Source organism: Colossoma macropomum, unplaced genomic scaffold, assembly GCF_904425465.1.
Source record: "Colossoma macropomum unplaced genomic scaffold, Colossoma_macropomum, whole genome shotgun sequence".
NCBI classification, from domain to species: Eukaryota; Metazoa; Chordata; class Actinopteri; order Characiformes; family Serrasalmidae; genus Colossoma; species Colossoma macropomum.
Genome location: NW_023495997.1, coordinates 69265 through 96975, shown reverse-complemented (window position 1 = coordinate 96975; position 27711 = coordinate 69265). Strand labels below are relative to the sequence as shown.

The 27711-nt window shown below is 39.1% G+C and overlaps 1 protein-coding gene across 7 annotated transcripts in view; it reads right to left on the bottom strand.

Moving 5' to 3' along the window:
- Positions 1-23383, bottom strand: part of LOC118803910 — a 100096-nt gene extending 76713 nt beyond the window's left edge. For 6 of the 7 annotated variants that reach the window (XM_036564444.1, XM_036564446.1, XM_036564447.1 and 3 more), the window contains exons 1-11: positions 23150-23383; positions 15489-15615; positions 14951-15061; positions 13298-13405; positions 12955-13065; positions 11331-11441; positions 10868-10978; positions 10667-10744; positions 10475-10553; positions 5155-5347; positions 3137-4907 (exon numbers count right to left, since the gene is read on the bottom strand). In XM_036564444.1, coding sequence (XP_036420337.1) covers positions 3137-4907; positions 5155-5347; positions 10475-10553; positions 10667-10744; positions 10868-10978; positions 11331-11441; positions 12955-13065; positions 13298-13405; positions 14951-15061; positions 15489-15559 — 2744 coding nt within the window. In that variant the 5' untranslated portion in view covers positions 15560-15615; positions 23150-23383. Of the gene's footprint in view, positions 1-3136; positions 4908-5154; positions 5348-10474; positions 10554-10666; positions 10745-10867; positions 10979-11330; positions 11442-12954; positions 13066-13297; positions 13406-14950; positions 15062-15488; positions 15616-16843; positions 17037-23149 lie in introns of those variants that run through there. The other variant, XM_036564445.1, reaches the window with a different exon arrangement.
- Between the last annotated feature and the right edge of the window lie 4328 nt (positions 23384-27711).

The window sequence follows — 27711 nt, the reverse complement described above, 5'->3', positions numbered from 1 at the left end:
GCACTACATTGAGTCTCAGAATAGTCCCTTAACCAAAACATCCAGCCAACAGCATCCTGTGGGCAGCGTCCTGTGACCACTGATGAAGGTCTAGAGGATGACCAACAAAACTGTGCAGCAACAGATGAGCTATCGTCTCTGATTTTACTTGTACAAGGTGGACCTACAAAGTAGGAGTGTCTAATAGAGAGGACAGTGAGTAGACACAGTGTTTAAAAACTCCAGCAGCACTGCTGTGTCTGATCCACTCAGACCGGCACAACACACACTAACACACCACCACCATGTCAGTGTTACTGCAGTGCTGGGAATGATCCACCACCCAAACAGTACCTGCTCTGTCCTGACCTGACAGGTCAACAAAGTATGCAGAGAAACAGATGGACTACAGTCTGTAACTGTAGAACTACAAACTGAAACTATATGATAAGTGGGGCAGATGAAATGGACAATAAGTGTAGAAACATGAAGGTGTTGTTAATAAAATGCTTTGATGAGTGTATAATAAGAAAAGCAAGACTAGAGGAAGATGATATAATACATGCAGATGATGCTACACAAACATTGGAAAATCAGGAAGATGTGTAGGCTTTTGTAAGGATAGTTAGAGAACAGAGTGAAAAGATGGTAGCTCAATATAAAGAAAAAAAAAACAAGTTATGACAATTGGACAGATGTCTAACTGTACCATTGATGGTGAAGATATAGAAGTGCTAAACAATCTTTGTTTACTTGGATCAATTATTAACAATAAAGGATCCAGCAGTCAAGAAACAACACCGATTTGTGTGTGACAGAACACATCTTCAAATGTAATCATGTGCCTCTACAAAGAATGATTAACATTGTCCAGAATACATTTTTTTTTCTGTGGTCCTTTTTGATTGGGAAAGCTGGACAATACAAAAGCAGGACAGGAAAAATATTGATACCTTTGCAGAGAAAATATTGATACCATTGAACTTTGATGTTGGCAAAGACTATTGACAGCACCTCAAAAATGGGATAGTTGATCAAGCCTCACCTTTCACTTAAAGCCCAGATTACCAAACTGAAGCTCTTATTTTGCAAATATTATGAAAATAATAAATTCAATGGAAAAGACAATTCTGCTTATATCAGTTGTAGATAAAAGAAGAGAAGAAAGGCCAGCAACAAGATGGATGGAGACAATCAGAGGAATCATAACAAAGCCATTAAAAATTCTGAAGACCTCAAAAGAAGACAGGACATGCTAGAGGAACACCATCCATCTGGTCACCAGGAGCTGGAATTAACTTTATGGCACTTATTAATAATTTACTTTTTCACAACTCTTTACTCTTTTTGCAGTAGCTCACCAAATAAAACTCACTTTTTGTATTTATTTCTCCTAGAAAATTACTGCAATTACATATGTTTTGTTATATACATGTTTATTTTCTTTGTGTGTATTAGAACAACACAAAAAAAACAGAGAAAAAAAGGCAAATTTGACATAATTTCACACAAAACTCCAAAAATGGGCCAGACAAAATTATTGGCACCTTTTCAAAATAGTGGGCAAATAACTTTGTTTCAAGCATGTGATGCTCATTCAAACTCACCTGTGGCAAGTAACAGGTGTGGGCAATATAAAAATCACACCTGAAACCAGATAAAAAGGAGAGAAGTTGACTCAATCTTTGCATTGTGTGTCTTTGTGTGCCACACTAAGCATGGAGAACAGAAAGAGGAGAGGAGAACTGTCTGAGGACTTGAGAACCAAAATTGTGGAAAAATATCAACAATCTCAAGGTTACAAGTCCACCTCCAGAGATCTTGATGTTCCTTTGTCCACGGCGCGCAACATAATCATGAAGTTTACAACCCATGGCACTGTAGCTAATCTCCCTGGACATGGACAGAAGAGAAAAATTGATGTAAGGTTGCAACGCAGGATAGTCCGGATGGTGGATAAGCAGCCCCAATCAAGTTCCAAAGATATTCAAGCTGTCCTGCAGGCTCAGGGTGCATCAATGTCAGCGCGAACTATCCATCGACATTTGAATGAAATGAAACGCTATGGCAGGAGACCCAGGAGGACCCCACTGCTGACACAGAGACATAAAAAAGCTAGACTGTAGTTTGCCAAAATGTACGTGAGTAAGCCAAAATCCTTCTGGGAAAACATCCAAGACCAAGATAGAGCTTTTTGGTAAAGCACATCATTCTACTGTTTACCGAAAATGGAATGAGGCCTACAAAGAAAAGAACACAGTACCAACAGTCAAATATGGTGGAGGTTCAAAGATGTTTTGGGGTTGTTTTGCTGCCTCTGGCACTGGGTGCCTTGACTGTGTGCAAGGCATCATGAAATCTGAAGATTACCAAAGGATTTTGGGTCGCAATGTAGGGCCCAGAGTCAGAAAGCTGGGTTTGCGTCCTAGGTCATGGGGCTTCCAGCAGGACAATGACCCCAAACTTACTTCAAAAAGCACCCAGAAATGGATGGAAACAATGTGCTGGAGAGTTCTTAAGAGGCCAGCAATGAGTCCGGAACTAAATCCCATTGAACACCTGTGGAGAGATCTTAAAATTGCTGTTGGGAGAAGGCACCCTTCAAATATGAGAGACCTGGAGCAGTTTGCAAAAGAAGAGTGGTCCAAAATTCCAGTTGAGAGGTGTAAGAAGCTTGTTGATGGTTATAGGAAGCGACTGATTTCAGTTATTTTTTCCAAAGGGTGTGCAAACAAATATTAAGTTGAGGGTGCCAACAATTTTGTCCGGCCCATTTTTGGAGTTTTGCATGAAATTATAGCATTTTTGGCTTTTTTTCTCTGCTTTTTGTGTTGTTCTAATACACACAAAGGGAATAAACATGTATAACAAAATATGTGTAATTGCAATAATTTTCTGGGAAAAATACTTCATTTTCTGGAAAAATTTCAGGGGTGCCAACAATTTTGGCCATGACTATGTTTTTTGTTTTTGTTTTGTGAAAAGTTCCCATCCATTTTTCAAGGCTGAAACTAACATCAAATTTGGTAACTAAACCACTGAATTTGATGGAGACTACAGTAACTATTTGTTTGTAATAAGTTTTTTTTTTTTGGATGTTTTTGAATGTTTTATTAAGCTGTGTGTAGATGCAGTTCTGTGTGAAGAAACTACTTACAGAGCTGATGTGGCTTCCTTGACTACCGGCAGCAGTCTGATAAGACACTCATCTGATCTGATGAACTTCTTTAAGTCAAACTCATCCAGCTTCTCTTTGGATGTCAGCAGCACAAAGACCAGAGCTGACCACTGTGCAGGAGAGAGTTCAGCTTCAGAGAGACGTCCTGAGCTCATGTAACTCTGGATCTCTTTCACTAGAGAATCATCATTTAACTCATTCAGACAGTAAAAGAGATTGACTGATCTCTCTGGAGATGGATTTTCCTTAAACTTTAACTTGATGTACTCAACTATGTCCTTCTGGCAGTCAGACCTGCTTCCTGTCTTTGTCAACAGACCTCGAATGAGCTTCTCATTAGATTCCAGAGAGAGACCCAGAAGGAAGCGAAGGAAAAGGTCCAGGTGTCCATGGTCACTCTTCAAAGCCTTGTCTACTGCAGTCTTGACAAAATCAATGAGTTCTGTTTTTTTGCTCTCCTGTGGTGTGGACTGATGGTCAAAAACATTATTGTTGTCATTTCTGAGAGATACATATGCAAATACAGCAGCAAGGAACTCTTGAATGCTCAGATGTACAAAGCTGAAAACTGTGCCAAGAAATCTGACTGTCTCCTGAGTGCACAGTCCTGAGTACACCAAAATCTTATTAGGGTCAATTCCACATGCGCCTAGATCTTCTGTATAGAAGATCAGATTGCTCTCTTCCAGGTGATGAAAAGCCAACTTTCCCATTGACATAATGCTTTCTTTGTCCCAGGGTACATCTGAATCATGCTTTCCAGTGTATTTCAGGTTCCCCTGTATGGTCTGAAAGATCAGAAAGCAGGTGTACATTTCTGTGAGTGTCTTTGGCGTATCCTCACTCCTTCCTTCTTGCAAAATTTTCTGAAGTACATTGGCAGAAATCCAACAGAAGACAGGGATGTGGCACATGATGAACAGGCTTCTTGACTGTTTAATATGACCAATTATTTTCTCTGCCAGGTCCTGATCACTGATTCTCTTTCTGAAGTACTGCTCCTTCTGTAAGTCATTGAAGCCACGTAACTCTGTCATTCGGTGAACATACTCTGCAGGGATTTTAGCAGCAGCTGCTGGTCTAGTGGTTATCCAGATCAGAGCAGAGGGAAGCAGATTTCCCTTGATGAGGTTCGTCATCACAGCGTCCAGTGGGGCTTCTTCTGAGATGTTGTTCAGGGTCTCATTTGTGTGGAATCTCAAAGGAAGTTGACATTCATCCAGACCATCAAAGATGAACATGACCTTGTACTTATCTGATAATCTCAATCCTTGTGTTTCCGGGAAGAAGAAATAGATGATGTCCATCAAACTCTGACTTCCTTTCTTCAGGTTCAGTTCTCGGAAGGGAAGTGGAAATATGAACTGGATGTCCTGATATTCTTTACCTTCAGCCCAGTCCAAAATAAACTTCTGCACACAAATTGATTTTCCAATACCCGCAACCCCCCGGGTCAGAACAGTTCTGATGTGTTTGTCTTCTTCAGTTAGAGGATCAAACATGTCCTTGCATATGATTTGCACTTCTTGTTCCATTTGATTTGTGTCTCTTGTTACGCTGTTTTTTTCAATGAGTCTCACTTCATGTTCTTTGTTGACCTGTCCAGCTCCACCTTCAGTGATGTACAGCTCTGTGTAGATCTTATTCAGAACAGTGGCCTCTCCTTGCTTTGCAATTCCTTCACATACATGATGACATTTTTTGCTCAGTTTAGCTTTGAGTGCATACTGTTGAATTCCAATCAGTTCATCTAATTAAACAGTTAAAACAAAAAGACAACAAAGGAAATCAGAAGGTAAACATACATCTCTGCCTGATGATATGGAGAATGTGTAAAATAAATGTATCTGTAACCTTACTGGAATAATAATAATAATAATAAAAATAATAATAATAACTGTGTGGTAAAAAAAAAGAATCAAAAAGACCACTTTCATTTACATTCTTTGCAAAGCTACATATACAGTTAGGAAACATGATATGTTGTCAACTCTTACCTTGCAGAACATTAGAGAGGTCCTCGTGTTTCATTTTCTTCAAAAAGTATTGTGTCATATTTAGAACTCCTTGCCTTAAATTCCACATGTCATCCTTCACATTTCCATAATATTTTGTGTTTCTTTTTGTTAGATGTTTCTTGTACATTTCCAACTCATGCTTTATGAACACAAATATTTTGTTCTCAAGCTCCTGAGGATAAAATAAGAAAGATAAAGAAAATGAATTAAAAGAAAATAAAAATTATGTTTCTTTAATTTTATTTTCTCTTCCTTGAATGTGTCATTATTTCACTCACTAGAGGCTTGTCTTATAAAGCAGGATTTCTTACTTTGCAAGCTGACTTAACTTTAGTTAGTTAATAATTAACATTTAACCCTGGATTTTCTGTCACATGACAGTGGATCACTTTTTTCCAAGCCACATCCCATGGTCAATTTATGTTGCATGCTTAACCTTCTGTGGGATAATTTAACCATAAATGGCTCTTGGACCAGTCATGAGTGGCCAAGTGAGCAAACTGACCAACGGGGTAACTGTTGAAGCTAGGCTGACTTTAAATTAGCTTGACCTGCTGCAGAGGTCCAGGCCATTAGCTTTGGATCACGCTTGACCACACATACTCCTGTTGGAAGTTGCCCTCTGGTGGATGTTTTAACAGAAAATATAAAATGAACTGGATAACCAAAGTCCCCTGGCTCCCAAGTCCACTCTGATGCAGTACCATTTGTTAAAAAAGAAAAATCCTCTGTATTAACTTTAAAAGCTGTGAATGGCAATGAAATCACACATGATGCATATGCTGGGCTAAACTTTGAATTTGCAGAGTCTGGATATCCAACCAAGGTGTGGTCTTTGCAAAAGATAAGGGACTACTAACCCCCTAATTGTGGGAAAAAAATTTATCTCCAAGTGTCGGGATGTCTTTTTCAGAAACAGATGACTGTCCATGTAATTATCAGACTATTGTGGCCTGGTAGAAGCCCTCCTTGGACATAGTACTGCTGGTACAGGGAGCACTGTGGCTGTGGTCACACTTTTATAGTACCAAAAAAGTTTCTTTCTTTGTTACAAGCTTGACATCGTAACTACAGCAGTAAACTTTCTGGTCCTATATAGAACCCTTTTCAAATAGGTTCTATATAGAACCATGTACAGCACATTCTCCATCAATCCAAAGAACAATTCCATGATGCAGAGGGCACTTTGAGTGTTCGTGTTTCTATACAGAACCATTTTCTTAACAAAAGAACCCTTGAAGAACCATCTTTTTTAACAGTGTAGGGCATGAAAGAATCGAATTTGATTGTGAAATGTGCATGCCTGCAAAGTGTTTATATGAAGAGTCTAGTAGTTGGACCTGGAAAGTAGAGAAAGTGCAGAGAGCCAATATCCCTGGACAACATGACCTCTGCTTAACCATAGGCAGAAAGGTATTTTCGAGGTCAGTGTTTGAAGCAACCCCTTCTCAAGCTTTGAGGGGAGCCAGTTTATCTCTCATCCAGATCTGACTGAAGCAGTGTAAAGATATTTGTGAACACTTGCACAAGTAGGATTTTGGCTGTACAGATCTGGGTAGTGTGTAGAGATTATATCTTTTGTCCCCAACAACAATGGAGTCTTACTTAATGTTCATTCTGGGCATTTTTCTACTAGTTCGTATGTTTCAGAACAAGTGTTTGTACTTGTGCTGTACAGATGTGTCTTGGTATGGGATAAACATGCAGGATTATTTTCTAGGTTTATTCAAATTCCAACAAATAGGCTTTGGAATGTCGCAGACCCTTTTCAGAGACTGATGCAGCATTGTTTAATGGGCCAAGTCACCACATTACTGCTAGTGTACATAGATTAATTTTTTGTCCATTCTGTGGATTCTTCTACCAGTATGTGCCGTTTGCAACAAGTCTTTGAGAGAATATCTGGCAGTACAAACTTAGTTTGAATTGCTATGTGTTAGCTCTTGCCTCAAGACATACGTCTCCTCACTTATCAGACTGAATTTGCACCCCTGCTTGGGCAGAAGCTTAGGGTACCAGCAGATAAACTTAGGGGTGATTACAGAACAGCCTAGATGGAATCTAAGTAGATGGGTTCAGCAATATCTTCAGAAATTTACATGGGTATATGCTGTGATAAGAGGAAGATGGATAGGGTACATATTATGCACAAGCTGATTGGGTGCTTCGATATATGACCTCTGTTCCTGAACCGAGGAAAGGATTGGACTATGCAAGACTGGTATTGGTGTATTTCTTGGCTTTTGTACTTTTTCTGTTTTTATGGATTTTCTGTGTCTTAGCTTTTAATTCCTCAAACAAATTGTTTATTTCTTTTTAAGGGTTAAATGTCACATACACCAGAAAAGGGGCAGTAGAGACAGCGTTTTGTTCAGGCTGAGATGACGTGCAAACCACCCCCCACGCCCAGCATACTACTGGCAGATGTTGTTCCCGCGTGCTTCAAACTGGCCACCATTGTGCCAGTTCCAAAGTCAGCCAGGGTTAATACTCTAAATGACTGGCGCCCAGTTGCTCTGACCTCCATCATAAGCAACTGCTTTGAGAAGCTGGTTAGAGACTTTATCTGCTCTTCACTACCTGCCACTCTGGACCCACTGCAGTTTGCTTACAGACAAAACAGATCCACTGATGACACAATAGCGCTGACTCTACACACTGCCCTCTCCCATCTGGACAGAAAGAACAAATATGTGAGAATGCTGTTTGTGGACTACAGCTCAGCATTCAACACCATCGTGCAAGGCTCGACATTAAGCTTCGGGATCTGGGTGTGAACAGTTCGCTCTACAACGTCCTGACAGGCCGACATCAGGTGGTAAGGATGGGCAACATCATCTCCTCCTCACTGATCCTTAACACCAGAGCTCCTCAGGGCTGTGTGCTCAGCCCTCTGTTGTACTCTCTGTACACTCATGACTGTTCAGACAGACACAGCTCCAATGTCATCATCAAATTTGCAGATGACACAAAGATTGTGGGCCTGATCTCCAATGACAACGAGGAGGCCTACAGAGAGGAGGTCAGCTTTCTGACACACTGGTGCCAGGAGAAAAAACTCTATCTTAATGTTGACAAAACCAAGTGCACACCCCTATCACCATCAATGGGGCCACTGTAAAGAGGGTCAATGCCTTTTCCACCTCAGGCGGCTGAGGAGGTTTGGGATGAACTCCCGCATACTCAAAACATTTTACACATGTACTGTGGAGAGCATTTTAACAGGGTCCATCACCACCTGGTATGGGAATTGCACTGCCATCATGCGGAAAGCTCTGCAGAGGGTGGTGTGGACAGCCAAGCACATCACAGGGGTCCAGCTCCCAAACCTCCTGGATTTATACATCAGCTGCTGCCTGAGGAAAACCAGAAGGATTCTAATGGATTCCACCCACCCAAGCCACTTTCTGTTCTCACAGCTGCCGAGCAGGAGGAGGTACAGAAGCATAAAGTCAAGAAACAGCCGGTTCCGAGACAGTTTCTTCCCCTGGGCCATCAGGCTGCTGAACAGCCAGTAGTGCTGGTGTATTGGTCTATGAGCCTGTCCTCTGAGTCATCATCATGATGATCTCCACAGACAATCCACACCACATCCACACCTCAACGGACTCACTCTCATCTTACTGTAAATTTAATCTAGCAACTCTATACTTGCACATATAGACTGACATCTTGTACATCTTCTATCCAAATCTTGCATAATCTAGAATATATGTAATCGATATTCATCGATTACATATATTCTAGATTATGCAAGATTTGGACAGAAGATGTACAAGAATCGTCTGGATGGTAGCATGTGTTGGCAAAACATTTACATATCGTTCAACATTAATGGTACCTTCACAGATGTACAGGTCACCCATGCCTTGAATCCATCAGGAATGCAGACTTTTGAACTGTGACTTTTGAACTATTTGCAGAGTGCACATAACTTTTAGAGGAGTTTTTTTTTAAATCCTACTCTTCACCAAAACAATATTTTCACTGGGTGGTTCACATTGTCACCCTTTCTGTCTGTGAGCAATGAAAGACAAGCCGCTTGTAGTCTTCCCCCCTTGTGGTTAAGCTGAACAGGAATAAACCATTTAAGAGAAAAAAAAGGGGGAAATAAACATCACAGCCACAGCCCTTCAATAGATATCTTTCATTTGTAAACAATAAACAAAAGGCATCAAACAGGTCACAAACATTAAACATCAAAATAAAAAAAGAAAGAAAGTAGAAAAAGAAAGAAGTAGTAAAAGTTTTTATTTCCCCCCCTCTAACATGGACCAATTTGTATGGTCCATATGAGTTTATATGGGCATGCCTCAACTTGCCCTGGGACTATAAAAGCCAGGTAAACCATTCAGACTCTTTCTCTGCTAGAGCTGAAATGCTTACACCCCACCTAAGTATGAACATTAACATGTATAAATGTATTAGTAGTGTCTTCCTCTGACAAGCAAATTAGTTGTATTATGAAATAAAACTGATACTGTAGTAAATAGCCCAGCTAGTATGTAACAGGGATAAAGAGGCTGTTTAGGAACCAGAGACAGAATATGTGTGTGTGTGTGTGTGTGTGTGTGTGTGGTGTGTGTGTGTGTGTGTGTGTGTGTGTGTGTGTGTGTGGTAAAGACAACAACTAGAGAAAATTAAAAATAAGTGCTAGCCTGGCAGACACATTCTGTCAAACCATCCAAGTGCACATGTATTATTCATGACCTAGTCTGGTGTGCAACACCAGTGGTACCAAAAAGGTAAGCCTACAGCTCTAAATACAAGTCTGTTTTTTGTTGCATTGTTTTTTTTGTTTTTCTTTTCCCTGTGTGATTAACCAATTATCCATTCAACAACAGATACCTGAATATCACAAATTTTTGGCAGGCAAATCCCTAGACTTCATGGCCTTAGATTAATCCACCTTTCAGAACCTTTTTTGTATTTTATTAAGGTACACAGACTGTTAAAACTACCTTTCCTATCCTATTGTTTCATTTGCTGCTTTTCTATTTCTTGATGCAAAGGAACTTCTGTTTCTGTTATTCTCTTTCATTTTCATTTATAGTGTAACATTATATTACTATATTAGCAATCATATTGGTTTTGTACTAGTAAACTATATAGTACAACTAACATTTAATTTTTTTTACACACTGTTGAGCACAATGCTATTTTTTTTTTTGTTACTTGATGTCGACAGGAACAAACGTTCGCAAATGCTTAGGTTAGATCTCATGCAGTGTTTATGAATATGGGCGACTTATGAATAGCTATTCATAGGAAGCATTACTAAATATACTTTAACTCTTACTTTAAAGATGTTCGGCAGTCTTTTAATCTTCTTTTGAAGCTTGTCACTTGTCACAGCAAACTCTGACCCCGTATCATCACTGCAGGCAAAATACATAAATGTAGTCAAAATTCAAAACCTTCCACTACAGTCTTTTCTTCTTAAATCAGACACTGAGATACAGAAACTGGTTATTAATATGTCTCTTTATACCTTTCTGTTGTGGGTGTTTCTGTCTTGCTGACACGGAACAGAGGATGTTTTGACTGCTGAGCGGAGTCTGAATTATGTCTAAAGAAAAAATGAAAATAGAAAACAACATATTGCATTACAGACTAACTGGTTTGTTGTTGCTGACAATAAAAAGATAGATATTTACTGCTAAGAATGAACAAAAAGAATGTAAAGGAACACCTTTCTTGAGAGACTGATTCTACTTTGAATTTGAGAGGTTCCATCATTGATTGGTCACTCTTCAAAGACACACTACTGGACACAAAGGAATCTGGTCCTACTGTTGTTCCACTGAAAATCAGAAAGAAAGACATGTTAGCAAATTGTATTTAATAAAATACAGTGACTTATATTACTCACATAAATCCCTTGAACCCATTCCACTTGACTTCATTGTACGGTCTCCAATCCATTATAAAAAGGTAACAAATAAAGCCAAAATAAAAAGACTGAAAATAATCACATTAATATATGACATATAGTAACATATTTGTCTTTGTTTTGCTGTATTAGATATGACCTTTGTCAACACCTGCTTTAAGACTATGTTTCAGTTGAATTTTATTTGTACAGTAACAGACACTCTACTGCATGTAGAATCTAATATGGATGACATAAGATGATCATGAAAATAAAGGAATACCTTTCCTGAGGGACTGATGCTACTTTGAATTTGAGAGGTTCCATCATTGACTGATTACTCTTCAAGGACACACAGCTGGACACAGGGGAGTTTGACCTTTCCTCAGTTTCGCTAAAATCAGAAAAAAAGCTGTGGTAGCAATTTTATTTAATAAAATCCACCGATCCTCATTGCAACTTTTTGAACCCATTCAATAATTTAAATATTTAATCTGTTGCCAGTGTGGATATAATTTCACACCACATCATTTTACAAGCTACATATACATTATATATTTAATTTTTCCAAGCCTGCTGCCTCCCATCTTCTTTCACCCTCCTGCTCCTCATCTTCCTCAGCACTCCTGCTCCTCATCTTCCTCAGCACTCCTGCCCCTCATCTTTCTTGTAGTTGAGATTACATGTATGATTTATGTGTGTTATTTAGTGTTGGATCTGTGAGGTGGGGTCACATGTCAGGATAAAGTGCGTGGCTAACCATGCCCTTCCCCTCAAGTTCAGCATTATGTATGTGCCTTTCCTGTGTGTTCAATAAAGAGCACTTCTCGCAGCACCACGGGCCTGGGCCAGTGGGTAGTTAGATGTTGGCTGAGGAGGTTCAGCGGTAGCAACGAACGGCAGGCCAAGTGTGGCACGGAGTACAGACGGCTCATCATGCTCGCCCCATGAGCTTGCTAATATCTCTACAGCAATCAGTGTGTTCTTGCACTGAGAGGGGCACATCAAACAGGTGGAAGGTGACCATCATCCAGCTCAGTTCAGACAGCAGTAGTGGATTTGGAACCCCAGCACACACAAGCATTGTTTGGGACAACATCGCTGATGCAGTGGGTGGCAGTCAGAGCAGAAGGGCCGGGATGAGTGCTGCTGTTGCTGGCCCCACCCCAGCTATGCGGGGAGCTCCACAATATGCCACAGGAGTCATGACAGTGGGGCGTGGCCCCAGAAGAGGACTAGGAGTGCTCGCTGCCAAGGAGCAAGTGCCCCGTGCTGTATGTTCAGATGGGACTGTGCATGTGCGCAAGAACTTGGCTCAAGCTGGTAGGTCTCCAGGGACCAGCTGACCTTTGAAGGGTCATCCTTGACATTCTCGCTCCTCATCTTCCACAACATTCTTGTTTCTCGTCTTCCTCAGCACTCAGCACATATTATTATGAATTTTTTCCTTTTCTCTTTTTTGCTTAACAGTTTCATTTCTCAGTTTGTTAATGCAGACAACAAAAAGATACATCGACTGACATGCCAAAAGTCATGGGACAGGAACTCGTATCGTGTAGGACGCCCTCTAGCTCTGCAAAGTGCAGCAACTTGAAGTGGCATCGATTCCACCACTGAATAGAAGAAGTCTGGAGGGATGTTGAGCCATGCTGTCTGGATAGCCACCAGACATTATTTGTAGGTGCAGGTATTTGTAGGTGCAGGATCTCTGGTGTGAAAGGACCTCTCCACCACATCCCATAAATGCTTGATTGGGGCAAACATACAGGCCACATCATTTGTCAGAACTCTCCGTCAGAGTCTCAGAGGTATCAAAACTTTGAAATTAATTGACATACTGCTATCCCATGACTTTTGGCATGTCAGTGTATTTATTGATAAGAATGAACAAGAAGATAAAGGAATACCTTTCCTGAGGGACTGATGCTACTTTGAATTTGAGAGGTTCCATCATTGATTGGTCACTCTTCAAAGACGCACAGCTGGACACAGGGGAGTCTGGCCCTACTGTGCCTCCACTGAAAATCAGAAAGAAAGACATGTTAGTAAATTGTATTTAAAAAAAGAGACATGTATTACTCTCATAAATCCCTTGAACCCATTCAACTTGACTTCACTGCAGGGTCTCCACTTCATTATAAAAGACTCACAAATAAAGCCAAAATAAAAAACACATATAGACTGAAAATAATGACATTAACATGTGGATCTAATATGGATGGAGTGAACATGAAGAAGAAAAAAGAATACCTTCCCTGAAGGACTGATGCGTCTTTGAATTTGAGCGGTTCCATCATTGACTGGTCACTCTTCAAAGACGCATAGCTGGACACAGGGGAGTGTGACCTTTCTTCAGTTCTGTTAAAATGAAAAAGAAAGCTGTGGTAGCAATTTTATTTAATAAAATACACTGATTCTCATCGCAACTTTCTGAACTCATTCAATTGTTTAAATATTTAATCTGTTGCCGCTGTGGATGTGAATTTTAAACTACAACATCATCTTATTGAGCAGCGCAGCTCGTCATCTTCCTAAGCAATGCAGCCTCTCATCTTCATCAACAGTGCTGCTCTTTATCTTCCTTAGCACTCTTGCTCCCCATCTTCCTTGACAGTGCTGCTCCTCATCTTCCTCAGCAATGCTGTTAATTATCTTCCTTAACACTCCCACTCTTCATCTTCCTCAGTCCTTCTCTTCCTGCCTAATCATGAACAGTACTGAATAGTATTTAATTAGCTGCCTCTGAACATAGTTGAGAACTTGAATGCAATACTGAGACTGATTTAGAAGGAAACAGTGTACCCCATTTTTCAAAGGCACACAAAACCCTTTAAAGCCCACAATTTTTTTTTTGACATAAATTGTCCTATATCACCAGATTCAGCAGAGCCTCAGCAATGAAAATGTCTGTCAGTAAATATTTTTTCACACTACATTTGTGAATTAGACCATAAAACCACAGTAGCACAAAAAATAACTTAATTTTGTTGTGTTTTTGTTGAAAAAAAAAATGTAAACCATTACATCAGAAGAAAGTTTGAACATAAGAATTGCACAAAACATTTTGACCTAAATTACAAGTTCTTTTTTTTAAGTATTTACTTCTTTTTGTTTTAAAGTTATATCCCTTCCTCTGGGCGGTGTCCTGCATTTTAATGGAATATTGCTTATGTATGAAATAATTCTCACACTGTGCATTGTTCCGTGCTGGAACAGCAGTTCTAGAGCCTCATCTGTAGAAAATATCCTCTTAGCTATATTTTTATTTTTGTGTTTTTTTGTTTTTGTGTTTCTTGCTTGTCTCTTTCCTCTCTCTCAAAGCTGCCCAAAGACACTCCCACCTCAACTTTCTCTGAATCCAAGCAGTTGTGGCTGTCTAACCAAAGCCAATCAAATGCAGAATGTGGACTACACATCACAACATGTCACAAATAAAGACGGTGAATTGAAACTAATCTGTAAACAAAATTAATTGACCATTGTGCCACATGCATGGAAAAGGTACACCTATATTCTATAAATGTACGCTGTAGGTTTATGTAGGAAGAAAACGACCCACAACAACAAACTCAGGCTTGTGTTTTAGTGCTGTTTCTCTAGTTTCAAGGGGAAAACGTACCTCTCAGGCTCACAATACTGAAGAGCATTGATGCTTTAAAGATATTTTATCTTGAGAAATATTTCTAAAGGGTTAACCAAAAAATATTAAAAATATTGACACTTTGCACCTTACCAGTTTATCAACTCTCTATAGCAACTATGGGCATCCACAGCACAGACATCCACAGAACATTTATACAGCCTAAGAAAATCATTCAGTAGGGCATTCCTAGTAGAAGTGCTATGTCTAAGCATGCATCTGAGATAGAGTTTAGAAAGAGCCAGAACAAGTTAAAAGAATACCTTTCCTGAGGGGCTGATCCTCCTTTGAAGTTGAGAGGTTCTATAACTAAGTGGTCACTCCTCAAGGGCACACAGCTCGACACAGGGCAGTTTGACCTTTCCTCATTTCCACTGAAATCAGAAAGAAAGGTATGTTTGCCCCTTGTATATACTTTGATTCTCATTGGAATATACTTTCTGAACATGTTAGAATTTGACATTTATTCATAACTGATGTTTAGTATGTTACAGATTACATTCTTTTAAAACTTACTAAAACTTATTAGGTATTATGCTAGCTAGCACACTTGCTAGGTAAACATCAGACTAACCATAAGAAAGTTGTTTCAGCACTTTTCGTTAAACGCTGCATTTACTGCATGTAGTTCTTTAGTTCTGTCTTTCTCATTGACAGTTCAAGACCCATTATGTGACTACACTAAATTATCTCCTACTATAAGTCTTATGCTGGAGTAATATGTTATAACAAACACAGAATGAAAAGGTGTCAGCGAGGAGATAAATCAGAATAAAGGGTCTCAGTGTTGTATATGATTACCTTTTAATATCACAGTGCTCTTCCGGGATACTCATTTCAGAGGTTATGATTTTCCCAGACTCCCTTGCCATTATTTCAGTCCTCAGTGATCAGCACAAACTGCCCACATACAGCCATTCAGCTCCATCTAGTGGAAAAATAACAGAAAAACATGAAATGGTCCAGATTATTATGAGACGGTTCAGTGGTTTAATTGAGCATTATGCATTTCTACAGATACCACAACTGTATATTTTATTTATTATTATTATTATTAGTAGTAGTAGTAGTAGTAGTATATTATTATTATTAGTAGTAGTAGTTGTAGTAGTTGTTTTTGCAGTTTAGTGGGCTATTAGTAATTAACGGCTGCTAAAAGTATACAAACTGCAGTTTATATACTTTTGAAGGGGCAAGAAAAAGATTAGTAAAGTTGTGTAATGTCAAGAAAAACACCTGGTGGAACATTTCACCATTTCACATTTAATTAAATAGCAATTTTCATTTCTTTTTTAATGAGATTTTAGAAACTGTCATATTGAACAAACTAAACTTACCCTAATTATCATTAATCAGCTAAGTGATATCTAGCTAGGACTAATCTAGAGTGCCTAATGAACATGCATTCACTGTACTGCATAAAAAGAAGCTATTGTGATTAAAAGTTGCAGTAATTGTTAGTATTAACTTTGGTTGAAATGTCAGCGGATTTTACATAATAAGTATTTAAACACCTGCCAAAAATATACTCTCTCCTTATCTCTGGGGTGCAAGGCCTGATTCAAATCAAATTTATTTTGGTGACTTATCTTGGTGTGTAGGTTATACCTCATAAAGCATAAAGTCTTTAGGTTCAACGGGGAGGATTTTATTTTGGGGCTAGGCTAGTTCTCTACTGTATTTTGTACTCTATTTTAATCAGTGTGTTATTGGACGCTACAGATTACACTCATGATTTTGGTGGTTTCTATGTGTAAGTAACAGTTAATTTTCCTTCACGACCTGAAGGAGCGTTCTCAGACATTAGCCTTTTTAAATTTAATATAGGCTATTTATTTTCTATCAATTTTAATTTACATGTTGATGTATTGTGCAGCTGTATTGTGGGCTCTCTTTGTGTCTGTAGCTCCTCAGCTAACTTTTGCTTGGAGATGTTAGAATGCTAGCTAATGCTAACCAGCTCCTCTCTCATAGTTTATAGAACTGTCCGTACATGCATTCGTCTAAACTCGGGCCATCTGGCTCTGGGCTATCCCCCCACCCCCCACTCCCCGGTTAGACTGTCTTTTTAGGGTGGCAGGACCTTTAGTGCTACGGCCCCCGAGCTGTGGAACTCCTCGCCTCTCGTATCTCTTCACATATCGTATCATTCTTACCTTTCCTTTGATCTTGTGCGTCAGAGCAGCTCGCGCTCCTGTGTGGACTAAAGTACACTGTATCTACCCGGAGTCGGTCACATCACAGCCTCTTAGGGATTATATTAATCCTGTATCTGAGTTCCTGTCCGAGTAAATGTTAATAAGCGCTGCGGGCAAACCGAGCAGCTCCTCTAAACCAGCTCAGTTTCACTTTCGGTTTAGTCACGCGCGTCACGTGACTCACATAAGCTTTCCTCTCCAGCCCCATTATGTGAGTTCATGCGGTCTGTCTGTGCTGACACCAAATCACGTCTCACCAGCAGAAACGGAAGAATCAGCAGAGTAGAGATACACACATTCTTTATTCTGCTTTTTGCGTGAGATGTTTTTTTTTTTTTCTAATCTAATGCAATTAAATCCAATTTAATGCTTCATTCATTACTGAACAAGATTTCATAATTAGCCTAATGAAAAAACATCCACCATGTAGTATATTTGCTATGAATGTAATACAATTAGATGTTTTTAATGACCACATTTTTGTTTCTGTTGTACTCCCACTACTTTCAAAATAATAGGCTAATAATATACCAACTATGACTACCACTAAATACTACTAAAAACATAATAATACAGGGATGCCTTACAGTTGGTTGACAGTATCAGTATATAGAAACACACAAAAAACCAAGACATAAAATCTAACAAATATGATCAGGAGCGCTTTAACCTGCTTGGGGGCCCTGGAGCTAGATGTGGTCGTGGGCCCTATGGGTCTAGATACACCCAGCGTCCCAAAACTCTAAATCTGCTTTTTTTCAACTTCCAGCACTGCCATTCAGAATCTCTTCATTACTGCACAAATTTTTGATTTTAGCTTCTTATCCACCAGGTTCTTTTTTGAATTTTCCATTCCACCTTAAATGATACAGCGGTCACTGAAAATTCAAAAAAGAAGCTGGTGAATGGGGAGCTAGTTTCAGTCTTACTAAACTTAAACCCAGGACCAAACCACTAAAAGCCACAGTTGGTCAAAGTCTGAAATTTGTACTGAACTTGTGATGAACTTCAAATTGAGCTCATATTTCCTAACATCAGCTAGCTGTGCTCTGGCCAATCTGTCGGGGAATGCTTCTCCAGTGGTGCGTGGTACAGTTAAAACCATCAATATCAGCAAAACAACTGAGGTCCATTACACACTGTAGTCTGATTTGGTGGCCTAGGCAGAAATCAATAATCGGCTAGGCCTGTCAAAAAGTGTGTAGGCCCACTTGGTAGACACAGCTTCCAAACACACAGACCCAAATAAAAAGATGTGGCCTAATTAAAACTTAAAAACCTAAACTCACTCATCATAGATAAAGCATACGGCCATGGCAAATAAATAAAATCTTTATTCTGGTCTTTTCTCTGAGAGATGTTTGTTTTGACATTTCACAAAGCCCATTTCAGTCATTATAGTCATTGTAGTAAAAGAGCATTGTAAGTACCAAATTCACAGGAAACTGATGATGACAGTAGACATTGATGTACTCTCACCTTTACACATACTCAGTTAACCTACATCTTTTAACCACAACTGGAACTTCAGATTCAAACACTGGCATGCTCAGGGGTTGCATCACACCTTCAAAAGTGGTGGGGTAAAACTTATTCTTTCCAAAAAAAGTGGCAAAATGAAGTTAGGCCACTGACTAAAACTACCTTTAACATCATGCTAATCTCTAAATATATTAAATATATAATCTCTAAAAATATATGCAGGTATAACAGGTTTTCACTCTGAAGAACATCACAATGTTTTCAAACCCAGCTCATTTCCTAAAGTACACACAAATTTTGCAGGGAAGCAAGCGCTCTGTAACTCACATGTTTGCCAACATAAAAATAGAAGAAATAGAGATGGTTGTTGTCTATGTGTATCACAATCAGCAGTAGTAATAGACCTTAATTGATATCAGCTTTTTATGATTGGTTTACCAATTTGAATGTGACAAATTAGGTTGCTGATGCTTAAATACACTCTGCAGTCCATGTGCCAAAATCAAACATGTCTTTGCTATTATTTTATTGCTTGTCAGCCTTGAGCTGTAGGAATGATATGAACATCTTTAAAGAGTAAAATGTTAAAGCAGACGGTACAATGCTGATGAGCACTGAGAAAAGCTTACTTGGTATAATTTATTCCCTCCTGAATTAAGACAGGTCAGGACCTGAATATGGGTGGAGTGTTCACGCTAAAACGAGCTAAACTAAAGAAAACATTCAATAGATCTGCACCAACCAAGGTAGGTCTGAAAGTGATCTTAGTTTAGTAAGAGATAATAAAACTGACATGTAGTAAATCCACGAAGTGTAGTTACACAAACTGTGACCCAGTGATTTAGTTTGTGCATTGCAGTAAAAGTGTTTAACAGAGCAGTGAGCTACAGCTTCTCTCAGTAAACAACAACTCATGAAGGCTTTATTGTTTGATAAATGTCCCACCCCTGAGCTGAATGGGGATTCTGATTGGTTCTGCTGCTGAATTTGACTTTCTGTCTGTTCATGCTGGTCAGTGCCCTGTGTAGTTCAGATCAAGCAGAGATTTTTATTTTTATGTAAGCATCCTGAACTCAGTCAGAAAGCGGTGGGTTGTCGCCCCAGCACTTTAAAAAGTGATAGGTCAAATGCACGCTCGCACCTGTTGTTCTGGAGGCCCTGGGTGTGCTGATAACAAACTGAGCTTGAGGCAATAGCAGATAGCAATGGTTGTTAAGCAGTGTTTGGAGGATTGAGAAAATAAGGCAGAGCTTGGCAGAGAGTGTTATAATGTGATTAGCCATAGTAACAGTAACAGTGCTCACATAAAACAATTCATTTCGAATTTCATTATCTTATGGGTAGACGTGTTATCAATCTGGGTAGTGGGAAAAAAATTAACATAAATAAAATCACACTGATGTGATCCTGATAATGCCCTTGACTATATAAACTTTCCAACCCCCTTAAAGGTTTATTACCTGACCTTTAAAGGGGGGGATCAATTTTTCTTTTTTATTTACATCCTTATCTGATAACTGGCATTTAATTTGGGGTAAGGGTGTAGACATAAGAGCAGGAATCGTAAGTGGGTATTTGTAAATGGCTATTAATTTATTTTATTTTTGTTATCATACACTTTAGTCATACATATCATACAGTGACGGTGCTCACAGCGCCAGTCTTAGCACTCAAAACATTTTTTTTGGTTGGCTTTCATGGTTGGCTTTAATGTTGTTTGTACAGATTATTCCCAACGATGTAGCCAAGTCAGCTCAGAAATATTTTCAGGTTTTGAAAAAAATTTCCATTACGAATACTATTACTATTATCACTACAGTAACAGTCAGCCCTGGGTCATCAAGTTATTGGCTCCTGGGCACATATGTTTCGTGGGCCTTTATATGGCTAACTTTTTTTGGTGGTCAGGGATTTTTTGAATATATCACAGTAAGTTACATTAGGGCTCTGCAGCAAGAGGAAGTCCACCCATTTTTCAAAATCTCAGCATTATTCAGCATTTGAGATGTAAACAGAGTGATTCAGAGTCGTTTGGTGTGAAATGGTTCAGATTTCTTTACAGTGGTGGTGATAGGAACTAGATGTCACCATGACTACAACACAAACATAGACATTTTATTTACTGTCCAAAACCACTGTTTTAGACTGAAATCTTTTCAAAACTATCATAAAACAACATCTCAGACATCAGGCAGTGAATTCATAACCATTTCATGTAGTAACTTTCTGTGAGGGAGCTTTTAGAGGTGGACGTCTGGTTCCTGTCACCACCACACTCTAATTTTCATAAAAAGCAAGAAGAAATCAGTATATGCAGTAAATTTACTGCTCAAGTTTATTGCATTTACAGAATAATGTGTATTTTCAAAATCCTGAGGATCAGTCCTTTTATTTGATGTATGATTGTACGTTTTGCAATACAATTAGGTTCATAAATATATTACATATCTCTGAGCTAGGTATTAGCTCGTAGCTTATTTGCAGCAAAATATTCATGAGCTGTCTCTAAATTTGCCAAAATGATCTACTTGAATAGACAGAAGAGAGTTAGTGCCTTCATACAATACGTCCCTCTCAGATGTGTCTAGTGAAATATGATTCAAGGTCTTGATCTGACAAACCAGATCTAAACAAATCACTCAATTTGAAATCTGTCACAAACTGAATATGGGTGAAGGTCCCTGATTAAAGGAACTGGTCAGTCTCCTAATCTGACCCATCTAGAGGCCAAAACTCAGACAACAGACTACGATTCACAAGGTTAACCGTCCATTATTGATACTCACAGCTTGGAAACATTCATTTCACATCATACGGATACACTGTATGTAAATATTTACTGCTTGGAATGATAAAATGCATCTTCATAGTTTGTTCTTTTCCAAAGAGAGATGAGAGCACATTACATGTGTAGTTTAGTGTCTGAGTGAAGATGACAAAATGAACATAACTGCCACTTTGTACATGAGAGGTTTTGCCAGTAAGAACAGTTTTATAGAGAATTTTTTGATTAATTACAATTACATTCAGCTTTCATTAACAAAAGCTATTGTGTTTTTCATTAAAATCATTTTGGTGAAACTTTTTTTACATTGTAATTCCGATCATTAAAATAGATGCTTGTGGAAAAATATTTCTGTGACTGCAGTTAAAGCAAACTCCTACTTCTCTGGTCACTAAGCTTGCAATGCAAATAACTAAGACAAAATACTGACTTAGAATTTTTTGTTTTCATTGCAAAAATGCTCATCGCTGCCAGTGTCAACAATCACAGTATGATATCTTAAAGGGAAACTTAACCGACTTTTCAAAAACTCTACATGAATGGTTAAGATGTAAACAGAGTGGTTTGGTGTGAAATGCTCTGTTCTAGATAAACTTACCGAGTCAGAACTGTTCACAGTGGTGGTGATAGGAACCAGACGTCCACCTCTAAAAGCTCCCTCACAGAAAGTTACTACATGAAATGGTTATGAATTCACTGCCTGATGACTGAGACACTGTTTTATGATAGTTTTGAGAACTTAAACTCCATTCATGGTGGAGGGATACATGCAGGGTGCTGTGAGGCAAAATAGTCCCCAAAGAAAACTTATTATTTCAGATTGTCCACTATTTTCCATCATCAACATTCCATATAAACTCAGAAGACTCGTGTAGGTTCACTGGTGGTTTTGGATAGTAAATAAAATGTAAAATTTGTGTTGTAGTCATGGCGACCCCTGGTTCCTGGTACCATTTCACACCAAACCACTCTGAATGACTCTGTTTACATTGCAATGATGGAGTCATGCAAAAATTTGGAAAAATTGGTGGAGGTCCCCTTTAAAATTACTAACTATGGCAAATATTACTCCTTTATGCTCTGAAAGCCATACATTACTGTGCAAAAGACTGAACATCTGGGAAAATGATCTATAAAGCAATATATTTATGAAAAACTACATTAGATTAAACACAGACAATACATTGTAATTGTTCTGTGTGAATGCTCGTTTAGTATTTTCTGCGCTCTCCTCGAGGAAGTCTAGTGTTTACAGTTGCATCTAGTTTATCTAAGCCAGGGCTGGAGACCGGACACTAATTCAACTCATCAGCTAGTTAGTGGGTTTAGCTGGTGTGCTTGAGGAAGGAACTCAGCAAACTGTGTTGCACTGCTTGATGTCAAACCTGCATAAAACTTACCAAAAAAGTAATTTTTGTGTTCACAGAATTTCTGGCCAGTTCTAAAATGCATATGATTGTTTAGATGAACTGATTACAGAAATCTTGACAATATTGTGAGACAATTTCTCACATTTTACTTTCACTTTGTTCTTTAGATGAAATGCAGTTTTTTTCTCCTTAAAGAAACATGAAGGTAGAGTTTCACCTCATTAAGACTAAATCGGTTATCAGTTGGTATCATCTTATGCTCTACTTGGTTTTACATGATTATATGGAATTGATTCAGATGATGGTGTATGATAGGATTTAACAAAAAAGGTTTGGGCCCGAAGCTCATTATAATATTACTATTTAATATTGCACATTTCATTATAAAACAAATCGCCTCTATTAGAGCTGCCATTTTAAATTAGAAAAAAGAGAGTGTTGAGAAAGCCACGTTTTTCCCGCGAAAAACTTCACTGCACTGGGATTGAACTTCCTTATCACTTTTGGTTTGTTTATGTAAGTTGAATGCATGAAATCATGACTTTATGGCTACGATCCACTTAGTCTCATTTTGTTGGTAATATTTAGACACTCTGATTACAGCTGAGGATAAATTGCCAGTCTTACCTTTTCTTTTTGTGTCTCAGCATGACTTCCGGTTCTGTGTGGAACACATCGTGTCTGAAGGTTCTTCAGATGTTGATAAAATGAGCTGCAGATGCTGAAATCAGTGCAGAATAATGTTGGCTGTCTGTCTGTAGGTTCCTGTAACAGATAAGATTGTAAAGGACGTGGAATAGCGGTGAATATCTGCGCTTTTCTTCACTCATTTGACTTTCGGTCTTCCCCTCGAGCCTCACATTACAGATACTTCCTGTTCAATGCTCACTTCCTGCCCTTGTTTCTGTGCTGTAAACAACATCTCAGGCCTAAGAAATTCCCCACAGAGTTCAGTCTGGCCTCTAATGATCCTGAACTCCTGGTTTGTTCTTGTTCAGTGTTCCAATGAGGAGTTGAAGATTAATTATTTAAAAGATTGAAGAAGATCTTTTACTTTAAAATGTTAACAGAGGTCAAATTCCAGTCTTCAGTGTCTCCACACTACACTTATACAGTCATATGCAAAGGTTTGCGCACCGCTGGTCAAATTCCATGTATTTGTTGATTTTCAAAGTGTAAATCCTAATACTATTAATACTAATGCATACTAATAAATACTAATATTAAGCATAATAATACTTATACTGTAAAAACACCTCTACTGAGAACATACTTCTGCACATTTTAATACACAATTATTGTTTATTTACCAACTTCTGCGTATCGGAGGAAACAATAAGACATACTGTTTGGCCTCTGCAAAAGTTATGGCACATTTAATTTTTTTCCAATATGTTAAACTGTATTTGAAATAGTTTTGAAATTTTGTGGTAGTATGAGGGAAGACTGATTGAGGGAGGGGGAGAACTCTGAGAACTTGGGCTGGAGTTCTGGGCAGCTTCTGCCTGTAGCTAGAAGGCCAGACTGCACATTATTCTGACCTGAAGCCCACCTCTGTTCCCCCAAAAACTGACCTTTCCTTTTTTTATTGTTATCTCTGTACTTCCCTTGATAAATAGATTGAAATAGAACTTACTTGAAAGTAAGCTTGATTAATTGTAAAAAGTGACAAATTCCATTCACTGTTTATCGTAAATAGTAGTAATTAAAATATTTTATCATTTCATTCATTTATTAGAGCTCAGTAAATTACAGCTGTTACATCAATGAAATGTTGCTGTTAGGCATTGCATTTCATAATTTTAAACATCCCTTGAGTTTTCATAATATCAAAGGTGTATCCATATACAATTTAAACATTGTTTTATTATTATTGTTGTACAAATATCATTTGAATATTTATGTAACAATTTTATATAGGAAATGATTAACAGTGTAATAAAGAAACATGACTAGCATTGGAGTGTTTTTGTTGTCTTGTGTAAACTATGGTGATTGTTAGAGGAATGTAGAGTAATAATTAAATTGAATTTATTACAATAAATCAGTTTTCAATAATGAACAATATAAAACAGATTTAATGTAAGTATAAATAGATAATTGCTATTTACAAGATTTACATTTTGTCTTCCAGACAATATACATCCTCTGATAGGCTTTTTTGGGGTTGGAGGCAGTGGGAGGCTAACACTTCTTCCATGTTCAGAAAAGCCCAGCAGACAATGTCACTTTGGATAACATCAGCTGACTAAATCTAAATGCAATACATCACAGGTTCCCAACACTGGTCCTTCAGGACCCTGCCCTACAAATTTTAGTATTGTCCCTGTTCCAAACACACCAACTTCAAGTGATGAAGGGCTTGTTAATCAGCTGATTAGTTGGATGATGTGTGTTGAAAGCAGGGGAAACACTAATAGTATGTGCAGTACAGGGTGTCCTCCAGGACAAGGGCTGGGAACCAGTGTAATGTGTAAGTGCTATTCTGGCTTCTTTGCCCAAACCTTTACAAGGGGCCCATTTTCCTAGTTTGTCAGGAGACCTGCAGCAGTGTAGAGCTGATTAATATTACCAAAAAGCCAGAGTGGAATCTCAGCGTCAAAGAACTTGAGTTCTTTCACTCGGCGTAGGTGCTCGACATGCAGCCTGAGGTGTGCAATGGCCTGGGTTGTATCAGCCTCCTCGCCCCGTGTGTCAGCCTCCGCCATTAGCATTCTCCTCTCCCAACCCTCCCACTCTTGAATGTGGACCTGAGAAATTGTTCCACTCAAACAACGTCAGAACAGCTCCCTTCTTTACAGTCGCTGCCCTGTCTCGGACACAGGCTCAAGAACATCCTCTTTTTCAAATTCCCGGCTATAAACGCCGGTGTCTGGACTAACGGTAAAGTTCTCCCTCCGGATACTGACAATCCATTTTCGCCTGGTTTCTGCATTAGGGGGAAACGTATGAAAACTAAGCACTTACTGGAGGCTTGACACAAAAGCACACAACAATGTTCAGCTGTAGCATGCGGTCGGTTTGTTGAAACTTCAAACCTATTTTCTGAGACATTATCGCCACTTAACCAAAATCACAGCAACAGTACGAATAGCAGAATGTTGTAGCTGGCTGAGATTTTCCTGGAATTTAATCAGCACTCTGCGTGCCTATAGCCCATTTATAGGCTGTAGGATTCAAAGAAGGAGGGCTCTTAGGCATGTTCCTCCCCCAAAACTTCAGTGTTCTCTGTAGAGGATGTGTTAACTCGTTTTCACTTAGAAAATCAACAAAACATAATTTGATTTTCACACTTTTGCATACAATTGTACAACACAAAGTCATATATCATATGTACATCATTTCCAGATGAATAAAATATTGTAGCATTTTAGTGAAGAAGGAGAAATGGGAGAGGTCATGGTTTCTGCTATTAGAAGTGATCTTTATTTACACCAGCAGAAAAGGCGCATACAGAGCCACTGGAATAGCAGGCAGGTCACTCCTAGCCATATGGTTCTGCTTTATAGTTAAGAACACAACCCCATACTAACTACACACCCACAGCCCAACACAAAGTAACACAATAAACACACATGCACACCATTAACTAATTACCAACAACATAGACATAAACGACAACATTTAACATCCTTTCAAGGAGGGGGAGGCTAAGTATGCAGCGTAGTTTTGTATAGCATGGTTCTAGAGCCCCTTCTGTGAAGGAGAGTAACCAGCAGCTGCCCACTGCTCAAAGGTCAGCCATCCCAGTGATTCAGCACTGCCCAAGCCAAGTTCCTGGGGCGCGAGGCACCTGGCCAGCATAAGCACCTCAATTAAGGCCACAGCCATGCCACTGCGACTCCTTCTGAGCACGGCAGGACTCCTCAGAGGTCACCACATCAAGTCTAGCACTACCAGAAACAGCAACAGCACTTCTCTCAGCCGCCCTCTGCTTTCCCTGATTTCTGCCATGTCGACGCTGGCAAGGGTGCTGCTCATGTGTGTTGGACTTCCAACTCTCTGCCTCGGTTTTGCTATTGGTGACTGATCTAAGCTGGACATTAGTCACCTTCCAATAACTTGATGTGCCTCTCTAGGTGCGTGTGTGAGCATGACTGGTGTCACACATCCCTCCGGCTCTGAGGGACACTCGGACTCCATCTCCCAGAATCCTCTGAGAGATCACCTGACTCATGTGACCCCTGACCTTCCCTCGCACTCCAATCAGCGCTCACAGTCTCCTGAATACTAGCTCTGTTCACCTGTGTTCCATGACACATGACTTGTTTAGTTCATTTTAAAAGCCTGGGCTTTAGCTTAGCCAGATTGCGAGGTATTGCTACTTCTGTAGAGCTACTGTGCATTTCTCCTGTGTTTTTGTGATGCCTTTTTTGTGTTTAGACTGTTTTTCTGGATTTCTGGTTTTTCCAGATTTCTGTTCTTTCCCTTTTGTCTTTGCCCTCTGGTTATGGTTGCCATTTTGTACCTTTTTGCTGTTTTGGATCTGACCCACGCCTGTTTACTGACCACGATTCTTGTCAAACCCTTGGATATTAAAGCCTCATCTTTTGGTTTTTCCCGTGAGCGTCTGCCCCTTTTTGTCTCGTTACAACTGGTCAGAGCAGCGATATTGACGGGCCTGTATCGACAAGTGCAATGAGATGTCTTCTTGCATATTTATAGTCATACACTGTAGAAAAATATTTCTTGTCTTAACTTAAAAGTGTATGTGTCTGTGCTACATATACACACAGGAGTGTGCTTTGTGGAAATATTTGTGGAAATATTCCCAATTTTCAAGTTGGGAAATTATTTCTTTCTTTCTTTTCCTTACATCTATTCCTACCCCATTTTTCCTTTGTCCTTTCTTTATGCTTTCCACAGTAGGATACACATGCCCCACAAAAACAATGAACCTGACATTGTGTAAATTTGAGTATAATAAAATATACAACATGAATTAATATAACACTGTAAAAATAATGAAGCAGATTCATAAACTGTAAGGCTCATTTTAAGTGTTTTACAACAGACACAGAGTGGCCTAGTTCTTATGTCATTAATCACTCAGATCTGCACTTTTGCCAAATTTGGAGGAGGTGCCACTGTCCCTTTTTCAGCTTTAACCCAGTAATATGTGGGGCATCCAATGGGCATCACCAAACAGTGCTGGAAGTGCTGTTATATTCAGGCATCAACTTTGCTAA